Below are 26,179 nucleotides of genomic sequence, written 5' to 3'. Positions count from 1 at the left end.
CATATTACAATATGTCTTGTGTCTTTCAAAGGAGAACAGCTTCCTGAAAGGAGAATATCCTCCACCAGGGGTAGCCACAAACACAGTAATGAGAATCACACTTATTCCTGAGCCATTTATTCATCACATTTTTTAGAAGCTGTCCATCAAAATGTTGAGCTTTTTACTAAAATAACAAGAATTAAAAAGTGAAATCCTTAATGAGCGAAAACAAAGTCAGAAAAGCTTTTTGTTAAATGGTATATGCACTTTCAAAATACTAAACTACACTTCTTCTATAACAATCAACAGCAATAATGTAAATGTACATTCAATTTGTCCAGGCATTTACACACTTTCTTCACAGTAGCAATACAAAATAATTCAATCACTAGCTTGCAATGTATTATTTAAGTCAAAATAGAACCACAATGATCATTTGTAGCATGACTGACAAAGCATAAAACACAGGTAGGTGTATGGCTATACTTATATGAAGCATTCGCTGTGATAAAAAAAAAAAGGTTCTGTCTTAAAACTACAGTAATAATTCACAAGAAAGGCATCTTATAAATGATCAAATGCAAGATTGATCAAACCCTGAAAAAATGGTAAACTTTTGACTAAAAGGATTTAGAAGAAGTCATTGTTGTTGAGGATACTTCTGCCTTTAAGGATAACTGGATGTTTTCTTTGAGTAAAAGAACAAGTATCACTGCAGCTATTCCTGTGGCATTACTCTGTAGAAGAACAGTCCCACATGTTTAAAGCATTAACCCCGCCTCCCCAAAACAAAACTCTATCAATCTAACCAGTCACTTGAAATACAAAACAAACAAATAATTACAAAAAACCAAAGAATAACTGGTAGCAAATATTCTCTTTAGCACACTTCTTGAGTGTTTAACAGTCAAGTACATTCAAAGTTTCATGACAACATTGTGCAAGCAATCTTAAATAACAATAGAAATGTCTAAAATTAATACTGAATCGAAATATTCCATTATCCAATATTTACAACTTGCTGATATGCTTCAGTGTATTCCATGTGGTTGCTGTAGAAGATCTGTATATCGCTCTAAATGTTGTTAGAGGTAGTCATGGTGATACTGATAAACATGTTTATGAAAAAAAAAAGTAACAGAAAAATGCTAAGTTTTGTTGGATTTAACTATTCACAAGAGCAGAAAATGATTTTTTTTTTTTTTTTTTTTTTAATGGTGGTGTATGTGTATTTTAACACTAGTGCTGGTTATGAGTTTATTAGGCCACTAAAGCTGAAGAGTCTTTAACATAACTAGCTTGCCTGACACTGAGATAGAGAGTTACAAACCAGCAAAATGCCCTGGCACTCCATGCAGAAACACAGATCAGGTTGTAGTTGGTGGATTGTTACTGTTCCTACTAGTCAGCACCTGTACTTTTTCTGTCATTAAATAGCCAGAGACATGGCTCTGGAGATCCCAAACACTGGCTGAGTTGACCAAGAACTATGATTTTCTAAGGCTTTCACGTACAGCCAAGCCTGTAGCTAAATTCTTGTGGTATATGAATCCCCAAGGGTCTTACATTGTAGTCTCAGTGTTGTGGTGATTGTGTGAATCATTTTCTTGGCAGATAAGCTGGTAGGGCTTCTCATTCTCCTCAAGTACAGAATTGCAAACCTCAGCATCCTGACAATGCAGCTCTCCACGGGAAAGGTGCTCCACTATACCGGCCCCTAGCGAGTCACCCAGCACATTGGTTGTGGTTCGCAAACGGTCCCTAGGGAGAGGATAGAGGAAGAATCAAAAATAAGGCAAAAAAGGATGGCAAATGAGTGTGAATGTTATTGTAAACATGACAAATACAGCTCATAAATGTTTAGGTATCTTTCTAATCTGTCATTCTGCATTATGTATCAACAACCTTTGTAGAAGAGAGACCTCTGGGCGCTCTGAAGCTTACAGTGACATTTAGGCTCGCACAGCACACAGACCAATCCCCATCAAGCTGATATTTAGTAGAAACTCACAAGAACCAATCCACAGCGATGATCAGTGTTATGTCCTCTGTGGGCAGTCCCACCGATGTCAATACAATCACCATGGTAACCAGGCCAGCCTGAGGGATGCCTGCTGCTCCGATGCTGGCAGCGGTTGCCGTGATACTGAGTGGGTGGTGGGAGGGATGGAGAGGAGAGCGACAACATTTAATAAAAAGAAACAAATAAACGTCACATTTGCACTCCTGGTGGGTGTAGTAGAGTAACAAAAGAAAATGAGGAATTTTACAATTATGTAAATTTTTTGGGGGTTGCCACAAAGTCACGTTTATTAAACTGTACAGTGTTGTGAACATGTTATCAAAGAGGACTACACCATTTCTGTGAGACAATCTCTTGCCATGAAATGTACATTTGAGTGAACTATTTTGTTGGTAGTGGTAAGGCTGACCAGGTGAATCATGTTGAAAATGATCCACGATATCAGGTTCAAATTCTTCAAGAGATGGAATGGAGATTTCATCTGAAAAAATATCGATTCTAATATCTAATATCGATACTGTTGCATCAAACGAATATTAAAAAGGAATTATTTATAGACAATACACTTCACAATTTACAATTTATGCATTGCTTAAACGTTTCTCAATTGTACAAAGGATATCTTAGCTATCCTCTATCTTCCCTCACAAAACAAATAAAAAGAAGGGAAAAGGATCTTGGTTGTTTCTAAGGATCTCGGTTGTTTCTCAAAGGCTGCTATGTTTATTGCCTCTTGCATCTTGGATTTTGGCGTATAGGCTTTTTGGATGTACTTTAGTCTTTTTTTCTTGTCTTTTTCTGCTTTGCCGCAAAACCAATTGCTCTTCAGGGACTAATTAAGATGAAGTTGAGTTAAGAAATACAGCTTTCACCCTCTGGGCTTATCGAAGTTGTATGAGCTCATCCCTAACATAACTCCTCTTAATGTTTATAATTTTCAGACTTGTTATCTTTCTCACCAACTGGCACAGAAGCAATTTATCAGATTTAAGAAAAAAGTCCTCTCGAACAACAAAAAAAAAAAAAGTCAATATATTTTTTGTAGTAGCACAGCTACTGAATTTGGGATTTTCCCCTTTAAGAGAACGCTGGTCAGATATAATCCACAGTATCTGTTTATCTTGCTCAAAGAAAAACTAACTCATAGTTAGTAGAAAAATACTCAAGTTGGATTACCTTATGGTGAGAATCTGGCCGAAGTTCAGGTCCATGTCATTGACTTGGGCAATGAAAATGGCTGCCACAGCCTCATAGAGGGCAGTTCCATCCATGTTGATGGTTGCACCAACAGGGAGGATAAAACGTGTCACTCTTTTATCCACACGGTTGTTCTCCTCTAGACAACGGAAGGTGATGGGCAGTGTAGCAGAGCTGCAGTATGAAGGACATACCCTACTTAGTGTCCACAAAGTACGAAAACACACAATTCACTCTTAATTTAATTTCCAACCTATGTAGGATCATCTCATATGTTATCATTTGGTTTGGTGCGTTGTGGTATCACATATCATTTTGTATCATAAATGGTATCCTATTATATTGTATCTAATCATATCATAACTTTTATAACTAATTGTTTTGACTTGTTTCACATTGTAATGTGTCATATCTGATTATATGATAATACTTTGTCAGAGAAAATCTAGTTGGATCATATTGCATCTCATTGGATCAAATTGCATTTCATTGGGTAATATTGTATTGTTTCCTACAGTACTTATCATTTCTTGTCATAATGAACCATATCATTTTGTGTCATATATTACCCTAACTTTTGTGTTGTTTCTTTCCATGCCGCATCTAATCATATAAAATCTCGTCTCAGTGTATAGTGTTTTATTGTATCTCATGGTATCTTTAATGTTTATGTGGTCAAACCAGCATGCTGTAAGTAACAAGTTCAGTGTTTTTTGTATCTCAAAGTGTAACCACAGTAGTATTCATTTCTACAGATCTGAGCAGTGTGATATGTTCTGGTGATATTGGTTGGAGTATCATATAAAGTATCCATGCAAGCAATGACACATAACACATACCCTAAAAGTACTGCACAGACATTACGGCACATATCTGTCCGTATGCAGTGGTCTTACTTACCTAGATGAGGTTCCCAAAGCAGTGATGAGTGCCTGTAGCAGGCCACCAATGAAGCTGTAGGGATTTTTCCTGGTCACCAGGAAGAAGAGCAATGGCAGGACAAAAAGACCATGGATGAGAAGACCCACAATGACGGACACAGTGTACATCCCAAGCTGGCCTCCCACCTGTGCCAGATCCTTCATCTCTACAATCTTCCCTGCAATCAGGAACAGAATGCCCACTGGAGCATACCTGAGGGGTGCAATAATTATATTTAATGAAGACTGAGCAACTGACAGGTGTGGTATCAATTCAATTCAAAAAACTTTATTTGTCCCAGGGGGGTAATTCAAGGGCACACAGAGCAGCAAATGAACGACATGCAACTATACTAAAACATTTAACCAAGAAAAAGATCAGAAGGTTACATGTATGTCTTTACTAACCAGATGATGACGGCCACTAGCCTCATGATGGCTTCATTCAGGCAGTCAAAGAAGTCTCTGAGAGCCTGACCCTGCTGTTTCATGTTGCCAATGACAAGACCGAAGCACATGGAGAAAACCACCAAACCCAGAGCATTCACTCCACTAGAGGAGCTGGACATAGGTACAGTCTCTTCCACTGTCTCCTGCCATAGAAAATATGTTCAACAAATCATTAGATGACTGTCTTAATTACTGATGAGGTAGTTTTTGCAGATTACCCACCTGTATGGTGTGCAGCACTCTGCTGAGGTTCGTAGTGAGGTTAGAGTCTGTCATGTTGAGAGTGTCGGTGAGATTCAGTGTAACCGTCACGTTCCTTATGCGCACAATCTTCTTGTAAGCAGTTTTATACTGCAAGGGAATGTTTGAAAATCAAAACACTTTTTTAAGCAACTAAGTTGCAGACAGTAAAATATAAAATATGAAGAAATATATTGTTTTTTCAGCCTTTATTTGTCTTTGATGTGTTTTCTTTGAGCTTGTTTGATTTATGTCTAGAGATTGAGGATGATAGTAACAGTGTATTGAATAAAAACTCCCATGTTATGTGACATCAAATATTCTCTTTTAAACACATGACTGATAGGAAAACAGTATCTCACCTGCTTGAAACAAGCCTCTACAAGATTGGGAGGAAACATATTCCTGGGATAAAAATGGGGAGATTTTATATAAGTTGTGCATGTTTGTAAAAACCATCACTACAAAGCTTTTCAAAGAATAGTTTGATATTTTGGGAAATGTAGCTGCCTGCCGGATTTGTAAACAGCATTATATGAGAAGACTGATTTCATTCTTATAAATGTTAACTTGATGGGGAATGAATATATTGAAGCTACAGCTTCAATTGTCAGCTTAGCGTTCCACTTTTTTTTTTTCACAGAGATGCCTGACTCAATCCAGGTTCCTTACCTTCAACTCACAATTTAACATTAAATATTTTGTTACTAAATCTGTAAGTAAACATAATGGGTGTATTTCCCAGACTAATTGCCACCAAGCCTAGCTGACTGGCAACTGGCGGCAGCATCATCTGACTTTCTCTGAATTTGTGTCATACATTTTCTTTAAGTGTAGATACTTTGTCTGAACCCTATAAGAATAGCTGATAGACACACTGAATCTATTTTCAATTTTGTAATAAGTCAAGGAAAGTTTTTGTGAATACCTGATGAGATCCAGAAAAGCATCAGCAGCCTGAACTGGTTCCATGTTTCCACTGTTGGCCACAGGACTGTCCCTGCTACCTTTCCCCGGTCGGATGATTATCACAATGACAATGCCAATGAAGACAGCCAGCAGGGTGGTGACCATGTAATACACCACTGCACGCACACCCATTTTACCTGACGCTTTGCTGTCCAAGGAAGAAATACCTGAAACAAGGGAGATTGATTTGTGAACACTTTCCAGCAAATTCAGATTGTGTTCACGTTTTAGGCTCTAAACAGTTTTATACTTATATCAGAATCATGAAGTATTTGCTTGTTTGAAGCCAACCTGTGACCAGACTGGAAACAATGAGGGGCAGCACCAGCATCTGAAGCATCCTCATTAGCAGCTCTCCTGGAAATGCAAAGTACTTTATCTCCCTCTGGGAAAAGTTGTAAGGGCGTAAAGTGAAGCCAAGGAGGACACCTGAAAACATTGGCACACGAAAACAAAGAACAAAGTCAGATAATGGGAACTGACTATAATAACAATGCGGCCATTTTCGATTGAATGCAGTCCACTCCTTTTAGTTACACATATTCACAAGTTTACAACAGTAAGCTTTACTCACCAAGAGCAACTGCACCAATGGTGAAAAGTACAAAGAGGTTCCTCTTCAAGAAACCTTTGATACTCTCTCGACTGATGGAGCTCATCCTCTCCTTCATGCTGCTAGCTCTCCTCTCCATGGCCCTGCGAATTCGCCTCTTCAAGTCTCCTCTCTCTGGTGGTGGGGGTTTGTCTGAGTCCTCGTTAAGGAAAAGACTGGCACTGTTTGGGGGCTTCTCGTTCATAATCAGCTCAAACACCTGATCCAAAAGGCAGGTCTCGTGAGAAACTGATCAGGGAGAGAAATATGTGAATCGATTAGCCACATTTTATCCCGTGACAATTGGGAAAAAAAACTAGTAAAACTAGCAGAATACTGAATACTAAAAAAACACATGGATGTGAAAAATTGTAAACGGGCATAAATGCTGGATTTAAGATTTCAGAAGAAATTCATATTGTCAATAAAAACAATTCCAGCCAGTCTCAACAATAATCCCTGGAGGGAAGTTAGTATGTGGTTATAGATAAATGCTGACCATGACATTGTGGCCTAAGTTTATCATGCTGGATAAAAACAAAACAGTTTCATGTAAAACTACATAAATTGACATGCCATCATTATAAAGTCAAAATACTAGTGAAAGAGTTAGTTGATGAACATGAAAGCTAGAAGAAAATTAACTGCAGCTTAACTTGCCAATGCCCGGAAACACTATGTAATAGTCCTTTTCAGACTCCAAGTAAATCATTAGTCAGTGATAACGGCAAGACAAGAAAAGGAGGGAAACTTATTACCACAACACACACAACATATTGTTACATCAACATCCAACTTGCCCACACTAATTTCTGATGTACAAATCATATAATCCCCATTAACCTTTAATGAGATGTACTGAAGCTTTGAAAGTAAAAGCACTTATTAGTAGTTATTACAGTGGTTAGTACAGATCATTTCTGTCTGCATTGTGTAAATTATGAATGAACATTCATGTAACAAAACAGGATGTATATAAAGACGTCCCCTCTTGTTGGAGTAATAATGGGCAAACTTCACAAAGACCTTAAATGACTGCTTGAACATAAATATAATATATTATTGCCTTTATGTACTTGAGGGAGTGTTTAAACATGATCTGTGCATTTCTAACATTCGAGTAATAATTTATCATCACTTTTATACAAAACAACTTTCACAAAAAGGTCAAATTGCTCAAAAGAACAAGTTCTGGCAGTCTTACCGTGTTTCCCTGTGTCGTACACCACAATGCAGAGTGTGTGTAGCACATGGCTGTTGGTCTCACTTCTCCTTATCTATGTAGGCTAAAGTGTTTCCTCTGAATTACCCTCTGCCAGCAGACTGAAGCTCTGCTCTTAAAGAACAATACATAATAGTACAACCCGCCTCTGAGCTCCAACACCTCTATGTCTCCATTCTCCCCCGGGGATCAACACTTTGCATATGATCTTCAGAGACGTCATCTATTCTGTTTGCATCAGTGTTGTCCATTGATTTTCTTTTGTGCATTGTTCAGAGATACTCATGGATTAAAACATACTTCATACGTGAAGAGTAAAAAAAAAAACAGTGTTGGGCATGCTATGAACCTTGATAATCCAATCCCATTATTCAACACAGTGTCTATAAAGAACAATTGGCTTTCACACAGAAATTAACACTTACTATGTTTTGTGTGTGTGTGTGTGTGTGTGTGTGTGTGTGTGTGTGTGTGTTTTTCTGTGTATAGATATACATATGAGTGATTGTGTGTGTGTGTGTGTGTGTGTGTGACAAAGGAGAAAACATCACATCAAAATATGTAACTCTCTGTGTTAAACAACAGGAATGAAGAACTTAAGAGAGTGCTGATGATCATATTTTAAAAAAAAGCGCTGAGCTGATGAGACGGGATTAGAACTGAAACTAATTCATCACTATGTCGTGCAGCTCTACATTAACCACCTAATCTATGTTATGTGCATTGTCATTCCAAGTCAGCATTAAAGAGCCATGTGGAGAAAAGACTGGAAGAAAAATAAAGCATAAGTAAAAATTTGGATAGGTTAGCGATAAATCCTGTACAGGTTCAATCATGCCTGGAAAAAAAACCCCACTCTGCTTTGCGGGTGGCTGTGGTAGTGGTATCTAGAGTATCTCTCAACCAGGAGGCTGTGGGTTCGATTCCCACTGAAACGTACAGTATGTGTATCAATTTGTTTGAATGGGATTACTTAATACTGAGAGACACTTTACATAAACAGCCTCTGCCATCAGTGTGGGGATGTAACACACAATTTAAAAAGCACGTTATAAGCTCAAGTCAATTCACTATTTAATCAATCTACCATTGTCCAACAGCATGCCGCATTGGTTCATATAAAATTATTGAGCAATCTAGTGACAAAGATTTAGAGGAATTACTCTGAAATGTGTTTTTGTTTCATGTAGCTTATGAACATTTTGCCAGTATTTAATAAGAAGAAAGTAGGCTGTATAGAAAGGTGAAAATGTCCTTTTTCAGTTTGGTTGCTTGGAAATGCTTTGGTCTTCTCAAAACTTCAGTCTAGACCAGAGTGAGGAGAGGTGTCCCTCAGCCTGACCCAGTGCATGGACCATACTGGGACCAACCATATAAAAAAACCTAAAGTGTCATGATGTGCTAAATGTCTCATGTGCATCCTTGTTTAATAGGTTGAGACACACTATACAATCTATATGCGTTCTCCAACAGTTAATCAAATCAGAAAGTGTCATTTTTTATTTCATACATAACCTATAGGTTAAGTGACAGACGATTTTTTTAATATTACTTTGCTTCATTATGTTCATCATGTCACTGCCATGCCACAGCAGCCACCCAACCTCTGGCCAGGAGAACTCTGCACCGATTCAAACTGCTCGGCTCTGGTTTAGGCAGCTGTATGACGACCCAAACATCCACGGAAAGATGAAGTCATAAAAATTAGCGAGACATGTAGCAGTAACTGAAAGCATCAGTAAACCTAAAATGGTCAACGAGTATTTTTTACTAATAAAAAAAAAATACAATATAATCCCAAACCACAGGAACACTTAACACATGAATATCATGATCTCAGTGACAACAGTTTTGTTGGTTGATGGGTGTGGAGCAGAGCACATTTCACACCTCACCAGAGAGCCTCTTCAGACTGCTGTGTTAAAACATACCGTGACACAAGAATCTCTTCTCAAGCTGTTAGTTGACATCTTCAATACTTTCTTACAGCTCACCCTATTTTTGTTGCACTGTTTTATCACAAAGCAGTAAAACAAGAATTATTCTTTCAAAGTCTGAGTGGGACTATGTTAAACGCTACCACAAACAACTGTTTCTGAATATAAATGCATTTTTTCCTGCCCTTGATTTTTGTAAATTTCAAACCTCGCTGTTGACTTGTTACTCACCACTCATGGTTAAGTGTCTTTGTCTAACAGTCCAATCAGAGTCACAAAATCGGTACCACTCAGGGTGTCAGCGGTCCACATAGAGTACGGACAGTGTGTGAGTGTCCGAGCTGAGCGGCACAATAACAGGACTTCTCACAGCTCTGTTCTCATAAGCACACAGACATAAAAAGGCCTCTCACATGGACTGACCTTCTCACACCTTCACAGACACACACCTTCACAGACACACACACACACACACACACACACACACACACACAGACACAGACACAGACACAGACACACACACACACACACACAGACACACACACACACACACACACACACACACACACACACACACACACACACACACACACACACACACACACACACACACACACACACACACACACACACACACACACACACACACACACACACACACACACACACACACACACACACACACACACACACACACCTGACAACCTTTAAATACCAGACAACTCCAACAAAGTCCGAAACCTAAGCATCCATCACCTGGTCAGACTCTCAAACAAAGAAAAGGTAAGCAAAATGTTTTTCACTCCAGATAGACGTCCCTGTAGCACTTAAACTGGGAATATGATTGTACAGAACTCGATGATTTATACAACGAGACATAATAAAGTAACAGAAGTTCCAGATAAAAGAAGTGACTTTATGGTGTTATTTGACGTACGTGGCGTTCTGAACAAATGTTAAAGGCTCTGTGTTTTAGCTCATACAGTGACCTACATGGTTTTTAATCTACATATCAGATAAAATACATTTCCTGTTTTGTGTCTTTATTATTTTTATTATTTGAGTGGACAATCACATAAAAACCAAAGTCAACAATTGACACACATGACAAATGGGAAAAATGGGAACAACCATGGCGTGATTGGTTGCTTTTGTTTTAGAATGGCATGATGACAATGGGTATTGTTCAGGATGACAGCGTTGGACAAAGACTGTGTTAGATAAGGTAAGGATGCAGTCCACTCCTTTTAGTTACACATATTTAAAAGTCAGTGTGCTGTTAACAAGCTGTGAATAAAGCAATGTGAACACAGAAACTGCCCTGGAGTTACCAGCATGTAAGTCGGTACAGAGACTCACTTTGAGGCAGTTTCTCTGTCCACCATCCAATCACAAAGATACATCACTAAAAGCTTTCAGAAAGCACCTCAGACATGGCTAAACTCTGATGCTGTTGGAACACATTGCTAGCCTAAAGAAATTTGTTGAATACAAGTAAAAGAAAATACTGTCCGATTAAACACTAGAGCTGATGATGTGACACTCATCAGTGCAATGCATGTCTTCAGTCTTCCCATTTCATTGTGGGAAAGAGATAGGAGATCAACAGGGGTTTAAAGTCAAGATGTTTCACACACATTGGCTCTGATTGTGACCATCCCTTTTAAAATCAATCAGACAGACAGACAGACAGACAGACAGACAGATAGACAGATAGACAGATAGACAGATAGACAGATAGATAGATAGATAGATAGATAGATGGGATACAGAGAGTAGGATACAGTCAGTTACCCTGTTATTGCCTTGGCTACTTGAATAAAGCAGTCATGAGGACACAAATCCGACGGTCTTCCACCTTTGCTTCCTGGATATGCTGCAAAAAAGGAGATTCAAACTTCAGCATCTTCCACACAACTTTCAGTGACACCTTGACAGACTTTTCTTAAAACGCCTCACCAGAAAAAAAAAACAAATCTTTCACACCTCTGCCTTTCCAAGATGCTCCTCAAACCGTCAAATCATATGGACACCTCTCTTTCTCTCTCCTGTCTCTGCCTTCTTCTCAACAACCACGCAGCAGATAATGAACTAAAGCTGTAGCCCACTCACTGTAACTCCCACCACCGTCTTCAGTGTTACCTCCAGGTTTACTATCAAGCTTGTGTGTGCTTCTCCATGCAGCCTCCGGCAGAGAGGAGCGCCTGTGAGGTCTGTGTGGGAGGAGGAGAGGTTAAGGTTCCTCCAGGAGAAAAAAAAAAAGGAAGAACATAAACCACCTGCTGCTGCCGTTTACAACAATGAAGCCGGGTTGGATTGGATGAATGACACGTTCAAAGTTACTCTGTTAAAACCAGGGTAATTTCTTACACACAAAGGCCAACATATTTTACATTTTAAACACATGTATAAACACTTCAGTTTTAGCTATAGTACAACATGCATCTTCCAACTACCAACACCCTCTCTGGGGAGCTAGTGTAACCCTTTTGATCCCATCTGTCCAGCTTTCCTTCCTCTCACACGCCCACTCACATGTTCATAACAAGCTGCATTGATATGCACCAAGCCCACCACACAATGAGAAAACAGCACAGTTGTTCATCTTTATTAACACGATCATATCAAAAACTAATAAGAAATTATGAAATTAAGAGAAAATGTTTATCCAAATGCAGGATATTGCCACATTTAAGTTTTTAAACTTAGAAGCTGTATGCTGTGAATGATCAAAGGTGGTCTCTTTTATGGTTTTTTTTTTTTTTTTTTTTTTTTTACATATTTGTATATGTTTTAAAGCTCTCAATTTTTCAAAATATACAGTTTAACAGACTTCAACAAGCATTTGAAAATATCTATTATGTGTGCTCTTGTTCAATAGCTAAGAATGCCAATTAGGTTGCAGCTCTTAATGAGGAGAAATTCTTAATGACTTTAAAAAAAAATGTCATGACAACTGTGCCAAACAAGATCGAGTGTCAGGCTACTATTATATGAAATAGGATTATACAAAATGTGTCAACTTCATTGCTGCTTTCTGATATAAGGGACATTTACATTGGTCAAAAAAGCTGCTATCTTTGGACAATACAATTTAGTAGTATGGGTTTGAAAGGTGCCTCCCCACGCATGTGTTGTTGTGGATTGCTCCACCAGTTGCTTCAGCCATTAGAGACGCTAGTAAAGAAAACACTTAAATCAGCTTTGTGAAAACACACACATTACCTTTGCATGCCTATACATAGGACTTCTCTCGACTTCTATTACACCTTTCTGAGGCTGTGCATATCCATCTGGTTCCAATCTGGTGTAAAACCAAAGTGATGGGAGCAGATTGCATCGCCATGGAAACACAATTATCCTGCCATAACGTGGGAGGCAAGGATCATGTATGATTCTCGGTTAGATAGTATAATTATTTAGCTGCCCACAGAGAGTGTATTTGCATTATCTCTCAGGGATAAGAAATTGCATTCTTTTGGTACAACATATACATTTTTGTCATTTACGATTTGTTCATTAGTTTTAATGAATGACCCAATGGTTAAAAAAAGTTCATGAAAAAACAACAAATGAACCCACAAAGCTTAAGGTGAAAAGAATTCAATGTAAGGACCACTGAAACAAAATCATGACATTTGACCATCACTTGTAAATGCTAATATAATTCTGTCACACACTTACTCTACTAAGGCTGAGCCATCATGCAGCCATTCAGAGCTTTCCATTAGTTACCAAGCAACATGCGATGTGTTACTGTTGTAACACATCGCACATCGTGGTATTGATGTGAGCAAATGTACATTGGGAGTCTGAGACGTTTGAGTTTGTGCAACCACTTTTATGCCTCATAACACAGAATTATAGTATCATGATGCCCAGAGGAGTGGAATGGAGTGTGCTTCCTTGGGTCCTTGGAACAAAAATAGCACGCACATACACATGTACACACACACCTAAACACATACACACACACACACACTTAACTCATCAATTATTTCTCAAAGGGAGGATTTTAGCTAAGCGTTGCCCTAAATCGACCCTCTTCCATGATGTGACAAAGACCAGTTGTTATTTAAGACTTAAAACATAAGCATTACACAATCAATTTAGCTCAGCTTTACTTATCAGTGCAATAAAAACTAGAGTTGCTTCATATCAAACGAAAACGTAATACATATTTTGATTAAAATATCATGCTGAAAAAAAAAAGTTTTTGAATTGATTACGTAAACTGCTCAGAGATAACTCAGAATACGTCCTCCTAAAAGCCAAAGCCCTGCACTTCAAAGGCGATGTGATTGGCTCCAGGATCACATATTAAAGAGATGAAAGTGGAAAAAAGCCCTCCGTATCCACGAGAGCACGCACATACACACATACACACAAAAAGGTCAGGGAATAGATTCTTCGCTCTGAAATGTCAGCCGATTACTTTATAACACGCTGCACAAAGCTATTTGAAGGACCTGTGAGATTTCAAATAAATGTGTGGATGGAAGATGGGTAAAAATAGATTTGATCATTTTGTATTAGCAATAAAGGTAAAGAAGCAAATTTTATTTAGAATATGCAAGTATCTAAAAAACTAACAGTGAACTGTATGGAGGAAGCTCACACAAACAGATTAGACGGCATTCAGAAATACATTTTATTAATGTTGCACTTTGTCTTTAAATGTAATCGTCAAAGAACAATGATTATGTTCATGATTATGATAGAAAAAAAACATGTTTTTTCACAGTGGATTTTCACTTTGGAAGACAACTTATATTTTAGAAACATTTTAGTTAGACAAGGTTATGATATATTAAAAAAACAAATAAATGAAATTAACATTGTAATAGCAAAATGCTGTTTATGTGTAGTTCTCAATATGTTCTGCAGGGCTTAGCAGTATGTATCATAGATGTAATCATGTGGAATAGGACTCTAGGTACCATTTAACTTAGTTATTTGAAGTAATCATTTCAGGCTGTGTGCACATTTATTAAAAACGTTCACTACTACTTAGTTCAGGTAAACTAATTTTGTATCTGACAATGAATGCCTTCCAAAAAAGTACAAGATTGTCTGAATGCAGCTGTGCATGTCTGTGAAACTATCGGCTTCAGAACACTTAAAGGTGATAAATGTCATGCTGGAGAGTCAAAGTACGGACTATGAAAGATTTTGTATCCCAAAGGAGGGTCTAGATTTGAGGAATGTTTTCACAAGTCGTGATAGATGAACTTTTGAGAATGAATTTTGTGTACATTTGATGGGATAACTTAAGCACTTGCAAACACAGAGGAAGAAATGTCAAGTTTCTACAGAGTCATAAAAATTAACAAACAGAAAGATAAATAAAGGGATTCATCCTTACAAAGAAAGTGTAGTGAAAAGACATGAGTTTAAAGACAGACACACACACACACACACACACACACACACACACACACACACACACACACACACACACACACACACACACACACACACACACACACACACACACACACACACACACACACACACACACACACACACACACACACACACACACACACACACACACACACACAGCTGTTACTTTGGCATATGACGCTGTAACCTTTACAGGAATAGCAGCTACAATTAAGCACACAATTGCAGATGAAAAGTTGATCAATATTATTATTTACAGCCATTTCACTCACAGCTGATGTGTCTAAACCTTGAAGGATAAATTTGGTCAGCTGTATAGGCACAACGGATCAGAGATTCCCCCCCAAAAGAATCCAATATTATCAAAGAGTGAATCCAACACGTTGCATCAAGCCTGAATACAAATGTGCCTCGAGGAATGAAGACATGTAGCAAATATCTCCTGGGAATAACTCAAAAGAACCATAAACAAGGACTTTTATCGAAGGTTGTCTAAAGACTTCTTATAGTCCACTAATGTTCAAATGTATTAAAAAAAACAGTAATTGATGGGAACATTTGCAATAATGGGTCAGCCCTCATGTCTTGAAGTAATACTTTAAATACATTTAAAAAAAATTGTAGCTGAAAACATTTTGGGATTGCTCCATTTCTTAAGAGATACAGCAGATAACCAAAGTGAGTTTGCATGCGTACGGTGACTATAATCAGAATTAGTAAGAACCTTGAACGCTGGTGTGTGATCCATGAGATATATTTTTATTCATGTAGTTAAAAAGGCCACTGTCATCTGAGTTTGTGAGTCTTGGTGTACGAGAGTGTTCAGTCCTTGGATATTTGCATGAATCTGTGGATGTCAGAAGTGTCACTACGTTACGGTCTGGGGCAACCGCCCATAGATTGTTTGACAGCTTGTTCTAACGACTTCCTGGTTACCAGCAGCCGTACCACATCCTCATCCTTCTTTGTGAGTCTTTTACGAGCCTTGTCGTGGGTCACCATGGTCATATCCCAGCCGTTCACCTGGGAGGAAGAGAGGAAGTCTGTGAGAGAAGAGCTGAAGCCACAGTAAGCGAGGGAAACACAGCTCTACAGTTCATTGAGCAGACAACTTTGTCAAAAGCAACATGCATGTGAGAGTAAACAACACGAGCAAGGGTCTAAACAGCTTTGAATCTGATTGGACAAAGTAGCTTTTATTAAAGCTGGAAAAGGACACTGCCGATCTGAAAGAGTTTGGAAATTCATACCATCACCAGGGGGGCCGCAGACAATGAGACGTTAGGCCCTGTTGTGAATGTTGGATCAAAAGTGAAGTAGGCGGGAGGAACAACTTTGTCACTGTTTTGTAAGTGAGCAGCAGTTTAACTGTGAATCAAGTAGTAACTATGGAGGCAGTACAGGAAGATGAACAGCTGAGTTACATGTGCTGTTTTAGGATGGGTTGAGGCAGTTTTTGGATCATCTGCAGCCTGCAGGGGTTTGAATGTGCATGCAGAAATACCTGGCCGTATGGAGTTGTAGTAGTCAATGCGCGCTATCACAAGAGCCCGTACCAGGAACTGTGCAGCATGTTCTGACAGGTAGGGTGTGATCTGTCTGACGTTGTACAAGGAAAATCAACCTGACTGGGCAACCAAGGCCAAGACAAAGTTTGATTTTCATCCATTGTTACACCTCGGTTCGGGTTAGACTTTGTGGGCTTGAGTTTGTGCCTGCACAGAAGGACTGAGCTAATCGTTGACACTCTGATGCACACACGGTGCCATCTGGTGGATCGAGCTTGATTTCACTACTCACCTGCATTATTTTGTCTCCCATCCTCAGACCTGCTTCGTGTGCTGGTCCTCCTGGTGATATCCTGGTCACATAGATGCCCTGAAGGATACAGACATGTTGATTTTTGAAACTGCACATGAGAGACTATGCAGAAAGTGTAAAAACATGAAAGTAATTAACACATAGAAAATGGCTTCATCTCACCAAGACTCAACAAATACAAAAAGGCACATGGAATATACTGAAGTATTTAACATAGTCAGTCGATGGATCGGTACTTGTGTTGTGTTTTTATTTTTATTTTAAGATTCTTAGTTATTTCATTTGATTCCCTCATTTGGTACAACCTAATGTTGGCAAAACATTTTTAAAAAATGAAATTGTTTTCATCTGTCCAATTATCTTTACATCAGTCATCTTTATATCAATCTGCTCATTAGAAACTTGTCAAAATTAAAAGGCTGAAATTAAACCATCTCAAGCTGGAGCACATTTATTTTGCTTTTCTTTTTTTTTACTCGTTTATTTGATTGAAAAGCAGATCCTTACTTTCAACCAAGGTATCTTTTTTCTTGCTCATTTCCATCTCTTCTGCCCACATTGTTTACACATTCAGAGATTCGGTCGGTAAGACATCAGGGTCATGAGTAAACCCTCAGTAGTTCTCTGTATGACATCAGAAAAATTAGTCTGTTTTTTCCCCCCCAACTGAAACCGCAGCTAATGTGTTCAGGCGTGTCCTCTGTTTACAGCTCACCAAAGTGCTGCTCTAGTAACACTGTGTGTCCTGACAGGACAGGAATTTAAGCAGGAACAGTGGAAAAGTCGAATGCAGATTAAATGGTAGCTCTATGATTCAAAAAGACCATGGAAACCAGAATGGGTTGATGTCTCCTCAGTCCTCTGTCCAGTCAACAAACTTCATGTACAACCTGTGTGTAACAAGCTGAGTGTAACCGTGTTGTGAATCTCAAAATGTTAAGCCTTTGACTTTATCTTCTTAAATCCATGACATAGTCCTTTTCTGCCGTCTTAAGATGACTATGTACCAACATGGAGCAAACGCCCATGGACTCACACATGGGTGGAGGTACATTTGCTGCCTACACAACAAAATGTTCTTGTTGTAAACTTGCCAACTTTGCCAGTCAAAGACATGTAAGGCCTTATGACTTACTTTGTCAGTCTTGTCCTCAGAGAAAGGGTTCTGCCCCGGGTCCTGGTCGATCCCTCCTCCGATGCTGAAGCCTAAGATAAGGTTATCTCCATGTCGCAACTTCACGATTTCAATCCGTTGCTGTTCAGCAAAAACAAAGAAACATGAAATGAGATCCATCCAGCCATATAACCACCTGCTCAATGCAAAGACTGTGACACCCAACATGCACTCAGTGTTTGGTTTTCTTTATTACTGGCAAGTATCATATTAGTACATTAGTTCATACTGTTTTAATGACAGCGTTTCTGTCTGACAGAGCTTGACAACTGTGCCAAAAGGGATGCTCCGATGCATCGCTTCAACATCAGTATCGGCCTATATTCTCCCTGCTGACAGACATCGAGACATCGGCAGATTGTAGCACTTCAGGTTTCAGAGGCCGTTCCCTTGTAATCGAGGTCCACTCTGGCACAGAGACTGAGCAGCCCTGCCTTGACATTGACAAGCAGCTGCAGGCTCATTAACCAGATGGATGGATGACTCTTATAGTAGCACAGTGCTCAGAGCGCTTATCGACACAATGAATGCCTCTGTTAGCGATGATGAATAACACAGTCTGTTGCTGCTGATACAATGAAGTCTGAGGATGTCTGAAACATTGTTAACACTCAGTCAGACACATTTCCCTCTCCTGCAAAGAGGCTACTAAACCTGAAGACATATCCTCTATCACTATTTCACCAAAGAACTTGCAATCTTTGTAAAATGGGCTTAAATGACTCAATTTAACTTTATTCTTATGAAATGCATTTATGGGGTCTTTTGTAATCTGGTAGTTGCACATATCCGATCTCAATGTGATACATTGTGGAGCCTTACCATAAATGATGTGCAGCTTGCATAATACATAGTGTATATTTTCCAGAAGAAATCAACATGTTGGAAATAACTCAAAAAGATAAATTATATTATCTGCATTAATAATAGTAAACCTGTTTAAAGTTTCAGCACTGAAACAATGGTCCAATCTCCTTCCCAACTCTCACAGTGGACACCTTGGGAATTTCAACTATTATCCATGATATCAATATCTTCCGTGGTTTAATGATGAAAATGTACATTTAATATAATGACACAGACTGTACAGCTGAGGTGAGGGCAAACTAAATGTACCTCCCTGTAGTCTAACTTTGTTCAAGTCGACCACGCGCACGGTGACGCCCATCAGGAAGAGAAGTTAGCTGTCAGGACAATTAAAAGCTTTTCGGTCAGGAGTTGATTTAGTATTTGAAGCCAGCTTCTTCTTCTTCTTTTTTTTTTAAATTCAGTGAATTTACTATTTAACCGTCGTTTGGTTAAATATATATCATCCATAACAAAGGTTTAGAGACAAGAACAATGGTTTTATGTGGCTGCTGACGAAAACCACTGTTGACCTAATAAGTAAAAAAAAAAAAAAGAAAAAGTAAATGTCCAACCTCATTTTATTAGCGGTATGTAAGCGAGTGTGTCCTGACTAACATATGATAACGTAAAACACTTTATAGTCGTAGTTTTTGAGTTTTCCGTGAAATTCTGTTCAGAGAGAAAACAATAGAATCCCAAACTTACCACCACAGCAGTGACCGGCTGTCCTGGGATAAAGGCCATTGTGTGTCTGAGGTGTTCGGCTAAAGAGCGAAGAAATTTACAACAACTTTTGCTAAAGTCAACGTTGGGGAAAAAAGGTTTAAAACGATAGTGCAATGTCCCAGACGAGTTTATGGACGGTACATTCACAGAGCCTGCTCCCCTTTCTCCAAATCTACTGCTTCCCAGATGACGTCACTTGGCCTCTGAGCTCATATCTGTCTGTTGTGTAGCACGGGGCAGTCCGGGAGGGCGGTGTTTAATGTTTGGAGTTGAACCTGCCGGCACTCTGTGGACATAACGCGAACGAATCAAACTCTGACATGCATTGTTGGCACTCTTTGTTATCCCAGGACATGACTGTGTCCTTATCTTAAAAGGAAATGGAGAATAGTGACCTACTTTAAAGTATAACACGGAAGAACTAGATAAGTCAAAAAGTATTTTTCTTGAGTAGAACCCTGTAGTTTCCAGTGTTAAAATTAAAGTAAAGTCACTCAGACATTCATAGCCTACTGTAAATTTGGTTTGAAATGTTCCTAACATGTCTGATTTAAATTGAGTAATTTATAAACCAGCCAGTTTCAGACTAGGCATCAAAGTGGGTCAGACCCATAGACTGTAAAAATTAGACCACTTAGAGGCCCATTTGTGGAAGGGGCCCTGAGTAATTTTATTACACTCAAGGCTACACTTAAAAAAGAATTAATTGATTTTAGTTTGAGTAGTTAATCCAATATAAGGTCGAGACTATAGGGGCTAATTTTATTAAATCATATTTATTGTTTTTCATCAAGGTTAAATCATCCAATAACTTAACAAATAAAGGAAAAAGCAGGAAAAACTCATGAGTAGAGCTCATATCAGTATTCGACTGTTTGAATATATTCCTTTGTGACATTTAAAAGCATATACTGTATAGTGGTTACTTTGCATATTTAGAAAAGGTGAGATGGTGAAATAAAATCATAAAATCATACTTGCTATTGCATGCTTTCAACTCTATACTTGAAGCATCTGTTATGGTGTTCTGCCACTAGATGGGAGTCTATTATAAGGTAAGTGTTTTCCTTTAGTTTAACAAGACTTCCTAATTTCCATGCAGTATAAATTCAACAATTTGGGATGAAAATCAGCCTTCTGTCTGTTTCAGCAACATTATGAGATGATTTACAGTGAGGGAAACATTCCATGTTTATGGTGCTTTAGAATCATCATAGTTTTAAATAAATGTCTGACTCATTTGATATGAAAACTACATTGTTTCATAAATATCTTGTCTGTGTCCAGAAAGATTTGAGTCACATGCACGTTTCTACTTGTGGGTAAAGTTTGATTAGCATCAGCATTTCCATATGAACCCGATGTATTCATGTATTCAAAGCAGCTGACATGACCATCACATATCTGTTTTACATGCCACAACTAAAACTTCCTCCTTTGAAGTCTTGTTTGAACAGAATAAACAAAAAGTCAAAAGATTAATTAATTTATCTAGTCATTCTCCTTATTTTGCTTTATCACAACTTGTTTTTGTGCTTTAGTTCATAGTTGTTTGTGTTGTTTGATTTACTATGGTAAACCACAGTTGAAGAGTTGCCTGTCGGTAGATGTTGATTCCTTTGTACAGACACAGAGCAGCTTTTTTTTTGTCATTACTGTACTAGTTGTTAAACTATAGCTGCAGGCTATATAAGGCCAAAACTATTTAGGGTAAATAATGTAGTAATGTATTATTTTTATTCATTTTTTGTTTTACCTTAGACAAACATTTGTGAAATAAAAAAATACTTCCAATGTTGAGATGTTGCTTCCTGTATATGCTACTTTTCTGTTGATTCTGCACTTTGTTTTGCCTTTTCTTGACTGCAGTCAGTTGTGTTTCAGAAAATAACTTTCCTATCAATCCCTCAATCAATCCATCTGTGCTCTTATTTGAAAAGGCGGTTTGATATCAAAAGCCTGGGGCAAAAGGTGGAGGTTGTCTGTACTCCTGAGGTAACTCTCCATCCTTCAGTGTCATATCAGGGCAGGTGAGGGAAAATGTTGGACTGTTAAAGCTCTGCTCCTGTGGAATCTCATGGTACTCATTTGTTTCAGTGTTTCCTCTCCTCTCAGTTGCTTCTTTGTGAATTTCTGTGTTCATAAACTCCTGTGACAGGCTCCTCTTCTTTTGGAATTTTTTCTTGAAGATCTTTAGGTTTGTGACAACTGATGGCTTTGTTTGCTGGTTCCTCTGGGGGCTGAATGGATGCTCAGTAGCTGTGCGTGTAGACCAACGGTCAGGGGCAGACACTGTTCTGGTACAGGCCTGGTTCTGCTTCAGAGGAGGAAGAGAGCTCCTATGAGGAAGTTCAGGAGGCTGGAGGTTCCTGTTCATTGGCACAGGCTGGAGATTTTAAACACAAAGCAAAAAAAAACCCCAACATGTTAATGTAATTTTTTTTTTACCTAAGAATTTTAAAACTTAAACAAACTTTACACAGAAAATACCTGAACCTTTCTTCTCTAATCAACTTTACCGTGGCTTGAAGAGAGGAGTTGATATGTGGAAGATGTTCTTCCAATTGAGGGTAAAGTCTGCCCTGACTCGGGACTGCAGGGATCTTCACGTTGTTTGGCCGATGAGGAAGTGCAGGTGCAAGTGCTGATTCTGGGAGAATTGTGTTGGTATGCAGGGAGTTGTTTGGCAGCAAACTTGTGTTCCAGTTAGACTGTCTTGGGGGAAACAGTAGTTCTGCATAGTCAATAATGTCATTGGAGCTCTAATATAAAATCAGAGAGAAAGAGAGACAAAGAGAGAGAAGAACAAGGTATAATTTTTGCAAGGTGCACCGGCCGACAGCAAACGAACAATTGTAGATACATTCTGTATACCCTCCACCCTGTATTGCATATTAACAATAGATATTAGGTTTTACTTGTATGAGGTTTGTTTTTGTACATATTCATGATTTCATTTCATTATTATCCATTAGTCCTTTACCTCTGCCCATATAACAATAAATTATACAAATCCCTGAAATCACAGCTATTTTCAGCAGTTATGAAATATGTCCGTACCTGTCCACATGCTACAGTCAGCACCTCACTGAAAGGCATTATGGGATTCCTTCGGTGAAAGTCCACCATGTCCTGCAGACACTTGTGACGTCTCGTCTCCCCTACTATGGTGTAATGACCGTCCTCCAATGTGTCAATCATAAAATGTCTGCAGCGGTCCTCTGCACTGAGAGCAAGAGAGAAAAAGTAGTATGCATCAAAAATAATGAACAGGGCTGAACAGTAACCTGTTAACTGACAAAATACAACTCTGCTTTAACCCTACAAACACTCACCGGTATGAAAGTGTATAACCAATCCTGCTCTCACTGACTCTGATGAGGAAGTAACCTGGAGGCTTGGACATCAGAAGCTCCTCTGCCGTCCTAGACAAAGAGTCCTTTACTCAAAGAGTTTTATCTGTAAATGCTGTGGCTATTTTGATATCAACATTTGTTTTTATTTCTAATAGGTGATTTTGCATGTGACCTTGAGCTGGGGGCAATTTGGAAAATGTTGAACTTAACAAATAACAAAGTGATAGAATACACCATGCCTCAAATAATCCAAATATATCGTCCATTTTACAAAGTCAATGTGTACACAGGGCATGGAGGAAGTATAAATCTATTCAAAGGACAATTCAGCTCCAGGGGGAAGTCCTTTCCTTTAAACAAGATTTTACTTTAAAGATAGATTTGTATAAAATAAAACATGCATCCAGTGTTTTGTCTTCAAGTTTTCATGTTATTTGCATTTTGTTAAAACAGAATGGGGAAAAAGCTGAATAAATTAGCATCACGCAACATGCTTTTAACATTTGTGCTTTAATAATAATCATTGTCATAAAGACGTATCATTTTGATGTTGCTTGACTCTATTATATGTGCCTGTAAAAGATTCAATGTTTCTTTCTGTTCAGACTGAGTTTAGGGTATTTCATTTGTAACGTATGTTGTTGTGAAAAATGTCATAATGTCTGTTCCAGAAAGGAACAACATCAATGACCTTTACTTCATTGCTTTAACCTGTTGTGAAAATTATACTGCTTATCCTAAAGACACGAAACAGGAACAAAAAAGACAAAGCTCAAAAACAATCACTGTCTCTACAAGATGTGTCTCTACTTTGTTCTCTGATTGTGTACAGTAAAAGACTTTGTGGACTTACTTCCTGGAAATAGTCCCATGAAACCATTCAGGGACTATACCGTTCCTGATCACAGACCCCAGCTGGGAATCAGTAAACCAGACGGCAATGTCATGCTGTCCCTGTACACATGGACTGGACTCCATCATCCTGGGACCTTTGAATGAATCCTCTGTGGTGTCTGCTGGAAGACTCACTTGGCCTATAAATACACCTTTCAATTTATTTCAGACAAAACATATTTGGACAATATACGTAAAGCACCACTTTTACATGGAATGAAAACTACATATGTTTAAGCTGGCAGTGTCCTTGATAACAAGCATGTTTTAGATGCAGTAAATGCCAACACGAACATGTCACAGAGCAATAACACAAAGTCTTTCCTCTCGTAATGCATGTTTTTCCTTTTTTGATTACACATCATGTCTCTGAATATTTATCAGCTAAATAGAAATAGAATAGATCAGCATGTTTAACTTTTTTTTTTTGCAACAGAAGATCGATTAGAGATACAAAATGTAGCCTCAAAAGGAAATTGTACTGCTATTACTATTGGCTTCTGTCTTATCTTAGTTTTACCTGCATGCTGTTACATTCACAAATGTCAACACTCAGTTAATAAAACTCAATCAAAGCACCTGAAAGGATTTTTGAAACTTAAAAAAGCTTGTATTTGAGGTTACTTACCCTGTCCAGCGGCTTCTCATAAAATGAAACTACATGGCTCACTCATCTGATAAGAAGTCAGAGGGGGAGGAGGCTAAAATCCATACACGTTTAGAAAGGATAGCAGCCATGTCGAGATAGCCATGAAGACAGAATAAAGCTGATTATACCACAGGTGTCAAATAATCCAACAGTATTATAATCCTGATGTAGGTGAACTGACTGCATGTTTGGATGCTTTGGAGATGTAATCTATATAAATGAGAACTACATAAAGCCATAGCTGTGTGACCACTGAAGTGTTGAAGAATAAAAGACGTTAGAAGTGGTTTCAATTTCTGACAGTCATTCCTGAGGAGAGATCTCAAGCATGCCCTTTTCAGTTATTACGTGATGTTACATTTGACACAGAGTTTCAAGGTCTAAGACCACATGGCAGGTTATGATTCAATAACTTGATTCTGAGAATCAATAAATGATTATCTTATCCTATCTTAACAATATTTCTAGTTGTCCAGCTGTATCCAGTGCCAGTCATTTCTTACATTACAGTACAGCTAGAGGGAAAAATGACAAGGCTAGTTCCTCTTTGCTGCATTCACACTTATTTGAATATTAGAAAGATAGGATTTCACAAAATACCCAGGAAACTCATGCAAACTTTGCATGAATAAACTTTATTTATTAAGCTCAACTAGGATTTCTAAAACCTTTATTTGATCAGGAACATGTTAGTCACCTTAACAAGATTACTAATTAATGATCTACGACAGGAGCTCCCAAACTTTTCAGCTGTCTACAGAGACTGGAGACAACCACTGTCTGGCATTACACAGCACAGCCATGCACACAGGCCTATCCAACACAAAGGCATGTTACAGCCTAAAAACCACAACATTATTTATACTGTATTGTAAGAAAGGCTTGAGTGGACATAGATCACGTAATAGACACAAGTGGGTACATATGTGTAAAGAGTAGCAGACATAGACATTGATGTTGTGCAAACTTACATTTTAAGTATTTTTATAAATTTATTTAATTTTAATTGTACTTACTGATGTGTTTTTATTTTAAACAGAACTGATTTTGTGACTATTTTTAAAATAATGGGTAAAACATACAATTTCAAATGCTTTTACAGTTTTATCAGTGATTTTGGAAGGCATCTCATGACCCCTGCTTTGGGAATCGGGAGCCCTTTAGAGACCATAAAAAGTTTATCATAAACTTGATGTTTATACATTTAGCAGTTAAAATATATTTAAATATGAGTGCTAGCTAATAAAAGCACAACTTACTGAAGAGCTACTTGAAGCATTGTAATATTTGTGCATTATTGAAGCAAATCACTCAAACGCAACGCAAAACTGCTTCTTTGTTCATAATTTAATAATTTGACAGTAGTAAAATGCTAGGTGCACGTTTCTCTAAAACACTGACAGGAACTTGACAAAAAAGTTCATGGTTTTTAGTGTTAGTTTTAAAAAAAACTTTGTTAAAACAATATAACAAAATGTCCAGACACAGCACGAGATCCCCCTCCAGTGAACATAAAGAATGAATGTGGAAGTTGTTCCCACATCACTGCCTGAATGAAAACTAACTAAAGAGGTCAGACTACAGACTAACGCACACACAAACACACACAGAGGAAGTGGCAATCAGACTGTAGAAGGAACAACAAAACCATTGGAGAGTGCAGAAATCTAGCAGTAAACATTTACTCTAAACAGAATTACATATCACTGCAAAAATAAATCAGGCCATACCTGTAACATGAACAAAATGGTTCGTACGTAAATCTAATACTC

The 26,179-nt window shown here is 38.2% G+C and overlaps 3 protein-coding genes across 5 annotated transcripts; all 3 read right to left on the bottom strand.

Moving 5' to 3' along the window:
- Positions 1-101: 101 nt before the first annotated feature.
- slc1a6 (solute carrier family 1 member 6) lies at positions 102-11,730 on the bottom strand. 3 transcript variants are annotated; one of them, XM_079349951.1, is made up of 12 exons: positions 11,492-11,730; positions 11,327-11,408; positions 6,356-6,622; positions 6,073-6,210; positions 5,741-5,948; positions 5,175-5,217; positions 4,795-4,923; positions 4,531-4,715; positions 4,103-4,336; positions 3,182-3,376; positions 1,994-2,128; positions 102-1,743 (listed from the first exon to the last, which is right to left on the bottom strand). In XM_079349951.1, the coding sequence occupies exons 3-12, from the start codon at positions 6,576-6,578 to the stop codon at positions 1,545-1,547; spliced, it is 1,689 nt and encodes a 562-aa protein (XP_079206077.1). In that variant the 5' UTR covers positions 6,579-6,622; positions 11,327-11,408; positions 11,492-11,730; the 3' UTR covers positions 102-1,544. The 3 variants fall into 3 exon arrangements, with proteins under 3 accessions (XP_079206077.1, XP_079206078.1, XP_079206076.1); XM_079349952.1 differs by having other exon boundaries at positions 6,356-6,526; positions 11,317-11,408; positions 11,519-11,730; XM_079349950.1 differs by having other exon boundaries at positions 11,519-11,730.
- A 2,439-nt stretch (positions 11,731-14,169) lies between these two features.
- tax1bp3 (Tax1 (human T-cell leukemia virus type I) binding protein 3) lies at positions 14,170-19,719 on the bottom strand. The gene is made up of 4 exons (XM_079350377.1): positions 19,488-19,719; positions 17,895-18,014; positions 16,739-16,816; positions 14,170-15,961 (listed from the first exon to the last, which is right to left on the bottom strand). The coding sequence occupies exons 1-4, from the start codon at positions 19,524-19,526 to the stop codon at positions 15,812-15,814; spliced, it is 387 nt and encodes a 128-aa protein (XP_079206503.1). The 5' UTR covers positions 19,527-19,719; the 3' UTR covers positions 14,170-15,811.
- A 1,235-nt stretch (positions 19,720-20,954) lies between these two features.
- Positions 20,955-24,398, bottom strand: hsh2d (hematopoietic SH2 domain containing). The gene is made up of 6 exons (XM_079349517.1): positions 24,387-24,398; positions 23,718-23,898; positions 22,844-22,933; positions 22,569-22,734; positions 22,028-22,270; positions 20,955-21,894 (listed from the first exon to the last, which is right to left on the bottom strand). Exons 2-6 carry the CDS (start codon positions 23,843-23,845, stop codon positions 21,460-21,462), a joined length of 1,062 nt encoding a protein of 353 aa, XP_079205643.1. The 5' UTR covers positions 23,846-23,898; positions 24,387-24,398; the 3' UTR covers positions 20,955-21,459.
- Positions 24,399-26,179: the final 1,781 nt, after the last annotated feature.

Source organism: Symphodus melops (assembly GCF_947650265.1).
Source record: "Symphodus melops genome assembly, chromosome: 8".
Taxonomy (NCBI): Eukaryota; Metazoa; Chordata; class Actinopteri; order Labriformes; family Labridae; genus Symphodus; species Symphodus melops.
This window is presented reverse-complemented; position numbering and strand designations above follow the sequence as displayed.

Coding starts and splice junctions, on each gene's coding strand:
- slc1a6 (XM_079349951.1), bottom strand. CDS start 6,578: ATGAACGAGAAGCCCCCAAACAGTGCCAGTCTTTTCCTTAACGAGGAC. Junction 5,949..6,072: donor TGTTTCCAGTCTGGTCACAG/GTTGGCTTCAAA, acceptor CCCTTGTTTCAG/GTATTTCTTCCTTGGACAGC. Junction 4,716..4,794: donor GAGTGCTGCACACCATACAG/GTGGGTAATCTG, acceptor TTTCTATGGCAG/GAGACAGTGGAAGAGACTGT.
- tax1bp3 (XM_079350377.1), bottom strand. CDS start 19,526: ATGGCCTTTATCCCAGGACAGCCGGTCACTGCTGTGGTG. Junction 18,015..19,487: donor AGCCGGTCACTGCTGTGGTG/GTAAGTTTGGGA, acceptor TTTGCTGAACAG/CAACGGATTGAAATCGTGAA. Junction 15,962..16,738: donor TGGGAGACAAAATAATGCAG/GTGAGTAGTGAA, acceptor TCTTCCTCCCAG/GTGAACGGCTGGGATATGAC.
- hsh2d (XM_079349517.1), bottom strand. CDS start 23,845: ATGATGGAGTCCAGTCCATGTGTACAGGGACAGCATGACATTGCCGTC. Junction 22,271..22,568: donor TGACTGTAGCATGTGGACAG/GTACGGACATAT, acceptor ATTTTATATTAG/AGCTCCAATGACATTATTGA. Junction 21,895..22,027: donor ACTCCTCTCTTCAAGCCACG/GTAAAGTTGATT, acceptor TAAAATCTCCAG/CCTGTGCCAATGAACAGGAA.